The sequence below is a fragment of the Chrysochloris asiatica genome, unplaced genomic scaffold (assembly GCF_000296735.1).
Source record: "Chrysochloris asiatica unplaced genomic scaffold, ChrAsi1.0 scaffold00328, whole genome shotgun sequence".
Classification (NCBI taxonomy): Eukaryota; Metazoa; Chordata; class Mammalia; order Afrosoricida; family Chrysochloridae; genus Chrysochloris; species Chrysochloris asiatica.
In genome coordinates, this window is record NW_006408846.1 from 1,309,003 (window position 1) to 1,313,249 (window position 4,247).

The 4,247-nt window shown below is 36.4% G+C and overlaps 1 protein-coding gene across 1 annotated transcript in view; it reads left to right on the forward strand.

Annotated features, from left to right (window-relative positions):
* The window catches only part of LOC102814559 (ovostatin homolog 2-like), a 74,791-nt gene that overhangs the window by 15,039 nt on the left and 55,505 nt on the right, over nt 1-4,247 (forward strand). Inside the window, exons 8-10 of the mRNA XM_006875453.1 lie at nt 801-912; nt 2,448-2,557; nt 2,907-3,065. Coding sequence (XP_006875515.1) covers nt 801-912; nt 2,448-2,557; nt 2,907-3,065 — 381 coding nt within the window. The remainder of the gene's footprint in view (nt 1-800; nt 913-2,447; nt 2,558-2,906; nt 3,066-4,247) is intronic.

The window sequence follows — 4,247 nt, forward strand, 5'->3', positions numbered from 1 at the left end:
CTGGAAGTTCTCTATCAATGCATGCTTGCAGCCGTTTCTGTATTACCTTTAGTAAAACTTTACTAGCGTGGTATATCAAAGAGACTCATTGAGACCCCGTATAGTTTCCAAAGAGTGTCTGGTGGGTTTTAACCAACAACCTTTCTTTTTAGGTAGCAGTCCAGTGCTTATTCTACAGCATCACACCAGAATTCTGTGTCTTTCATAGGAATTAAAAATAGTAAAGACTTAATTATTATTTGTCTTACATAATTATTTTCTTGCTTTCCATACTTTAAAAATCTTAACACTTTTACCCTCATTTTTTGTGAGGGGATAAAATGTTTGGACTTGCCCACCATATAACTGATTTCATTTCCCACAGGATTAATGTGACTTTTAAGGTGATTTAATTTTTTTACTCCTTTAAAATACCACTCAGCTCCATTGACAACCTTTAATCTAGTTCTACTTACATTGTTTCCAGAGATTTTCCTGAAATCCTGAAAACTGTGGTTTATAGAATATCTTTTTTTTACCTTATTTTAAATAGTGAAGTAAATAAAATCTCTTCCGTCTTCTCCTTTTTCCTATTTTGTCCGCCTTGTTTTGCCTTTCTCTTTTTTCCTCCTTCTCTTCCTTCTCCTATTTCTTCTTCAGTACTTTGGTCATTTTAAGAAGTTTGTGAGGTGGAGTCATGGGGCAGACAATGAGGAGGAGTGGCAGGTGACAATTATATATCTCTGCTAAAACTTCGATAATTTTTAAAGCCTCTAGTGTCCCTAATTTTTTCATTATACTTTCTCTTTATTTTTTTTTAGTTGATAAAAGGTTGTGCTTCTCAAATTGTAAATACGAAAGTCTTCCAACTCTACCGTTCTGGATTTTTTATGTCATTTGATATCAAGGCAATTGTTACAGAAATTGGCACAGGTAACAATCTTATTTTATGGGCAATTTGGGGATGTATGCTGCTTACTGGGAAGAAGTTTGTTGAGTCAGTAATATGCATAAAATACAGATCAATTTACTTGTTATCAAAATAGCAAAATGAGGATTGCTCTTGAATAAGATTTTCCTAGAAATATTTAAAATCATTTTATTATAAATATGTTATATATTTATGTCTGCTTCTCTGCCTGTATCAACTAGACAAATGGGGAAAGTTCCCTCTGAAGTAGTAGAGTTGAGTTAATGTATTAGCTGCACCTAGAGTGTCTATGTTTAACTTAGTGTTAATTACGTAATAAACAAATACCCCACCAGGTACCATCGAGTCAGCTCCACCTTATGGTGACCACAAGTGTGTCCGAGGAGAACTGTATTCCATACGTTTTTTGATGGCTGCTTTTTCAGAACTAGATACCCAGGCCTTTCCTCCAAGAAGTCTCTGGGTGACCTTTAACCTCCAACCTTTCAGTTAATAGCTGAACACATTAAATGTTTACATCACCCAGAAGTTCCAAGCATCTACAAACTACAACATGAGAGCCAAATATGACTTCCTGCCTGTGTATATAAGTAGATTTTATTGAAACACAGTCGCATCAATTTGTTTACTTGGCTTTATAAGTAGAATGTTGTTGATTTTGTGTGCCATGGAGTCAGTTTTGACTCATAGCTACCCTGTACAGGGTTTTTGAGGCTGTAAATCTTTACGGGAGCAGAAAACCTCATCTTTCTCCCGCGGAGCAGCTGGTAGTTTCGAACTGCTGACCTCAAGATTCGCAGCCCGATTTGTAACCACTACGCTACCAGAGCTCCATTATAAGTAGAATAGAGTTGCATAATTACAACAGAGATCGTGTGGCTCACAATCTAGAATATTAACTATCACATACTCTATAGGAAAAATGTGCCAGCCTCCGATTTAATACAACTGGGAAGCCATGCAAGTGAAAAGTGAAAGTGAGGGAAGTACAAAATAGCACATTTTGTTGTTGCTAAGAGCCATCTAGTGGGTTCCAACTCATAATGACCCTGTATAAGGTTTCTGAGGAGCGACTGGTGAGTTTGAGCTGCCGACTTTGAGGTCGAGTGCTTATTCTATAGTACCACACCAGAACTTCAAAATAACATATACTAGGTACTTAATATATATTTGTTTAAAAAACATTTTTTAAAGGAGAAGATATACTTGGGGGTGAGGACACCAGGTTCAATTGCTAACTATTTTTGTTGTTGTTAAGTGTCATTGAATCCATTCCAACATGTAGTGATCCTGTATAGGGTTACCAAGGAACAGCTGTTAGGTTTGAACTGCTGACTTAGTGGTTCACAATTCAGTGCTGATAACCAGATGTAGAGTTCTCTGGAGGATGTTCCAAAGTACCCATGCCTGCTTTTCAATGTAAAACAGGGATATGACTGTATAGAAGTTTGTACATTTGATCCAAAGCTATCAGTTCTTTTGACATCCTTGTCAATGATTGCATCCCTCTCTGACAGCTTTTCACCTTTTCTTACAGGTGTGCAGATCAGTGAAAGCACCTCTGTTTCTGTCACTCAATTGCTTGGGAGTGTGAGCTTTGAAAACATAGACCCTTTCTATAGAAGAGGAATTACTTATCTTGGAACTGTAGGTTTGATTAAAGAAATACATGTTTCGATTTCATTTAATTGGATCAGAGATTGCCCTTTGAAAATTTCTAGACACTCGCCCCCTTTCCATTTTTCTATGGAAAAAAAAAAGAGAAAGAATTTTAAGCATTATTGCGTCTGATCTTTAGAAGAAAGACCTACAATGAGAGAAAGTGATAGATAAAATTGAATTTTTTGTGTTATATATTTACTTAATAGAGCATCTCTCTATGTTGGAACTCAAGTAAATAAGTTTGTTTAAGGGATCACTTTATGAACAGAAAATGCTTTCTCTTTAGGAATCTGAAAATTCTTTTAAGAATATTAATACTTTCTTTTTCATACAGCTTAAATTTTCTGGTCCAAATGATGTACCTATGGTGAGCAAGTTATTGCAATTGGAGTTCAATGACAAATCAATAGGAAATTACACCACAGATGAGAATGGTGAAGCTCAGTTTTCTATCGATACATCAGATATATTTGATCCAGAATTCCGCCTGAAAGTAAGTCATCAAAGAGTTAATGAAGACAGTCAGAAATTCCACAGAGGATTTGAGCATTAGTATTTTCCAACAATAATATTATCCAACAAAACATATGAAAAAACTTGTGTTAGGAATGCATTTTAATGTTTGTTTCAAAATTTAGGGCTTTATGTGATTTGTTTGCTCATTAAATACTGTTGTTGCTGTTGTTGTTAATTGCTGTCAAGTGGAATCTGACCCATAGCAACCCTGTACCGGGTTTCCAAGGAGCGGCTGGTGAACTTGAACCACCAACCTTGTGGTTCAAGTCAACTTTGCAATCCAGAGCATTAACCCACAGCGCCACACTAGGACTCCCATTAAATATTCTATGAGGACATTTACAGAAGAAAATCAGAAGCTAATAGTTTACAATTGTTATGATTGCTATAGCAACTAATATTTACTTCTGAGAAACTACCAATACCTCATGGAGACATTTGTTTCCTTAGATTATTTTGTGCATAGATAAAAAGATGTGCTTTGTTTTTCTGCTGCTTAAACAGATTTTTCAGGAGTCCTGCTGTAATGCTGTGGGCTAATGAACTGAACTGAAAAGTTGGTTTGAGCCATAAGGTCAGTGGTTCAAGCTTACCAGCCACTCCTCGGAAACCCTGTATACAGGGTCACTATGGGTTGGAACCAATTCAATGGCACTTAACAACAACAACAACAACAAACAGATTTTGCAGTTAAACAGTTTGTCAGTGCTCAAATGTAGCTGAAAGAAAAGATGCTTGTGTCTAATTTTCTGACTTCAATCAAGAAATAGAAATACATTCTTTATAAGTAGCTCTAGTAGAATTTTATTTAATTGTGATCATGTTTTACATATGCAATGGTAAGACAAAAAATATTGCTTAGTGTTCCAGTTGATACATGCATGGGTTAATTCTAAACAAAACATTTTTAAGCATGTCTCCACAATCAATGGAAGTTGTAGATAATTTCCCTCAGTAATACACTTAGTCTTCTTGTTGTTGTTGTTAGGTGCCATCAAGTCGGTACCGACCCATAGTGACCTTATGCACAGCAGAACGAAACACTGCCCGATCCTTGCCAACCTCACTACTCTTGCCACGCTTGAGTCCATTGATGCTGCCACTTGGTCAATCCATCTCGTTGGGGGTCTTCCTCTTTTTCTCTGACCCTCCATCTTAC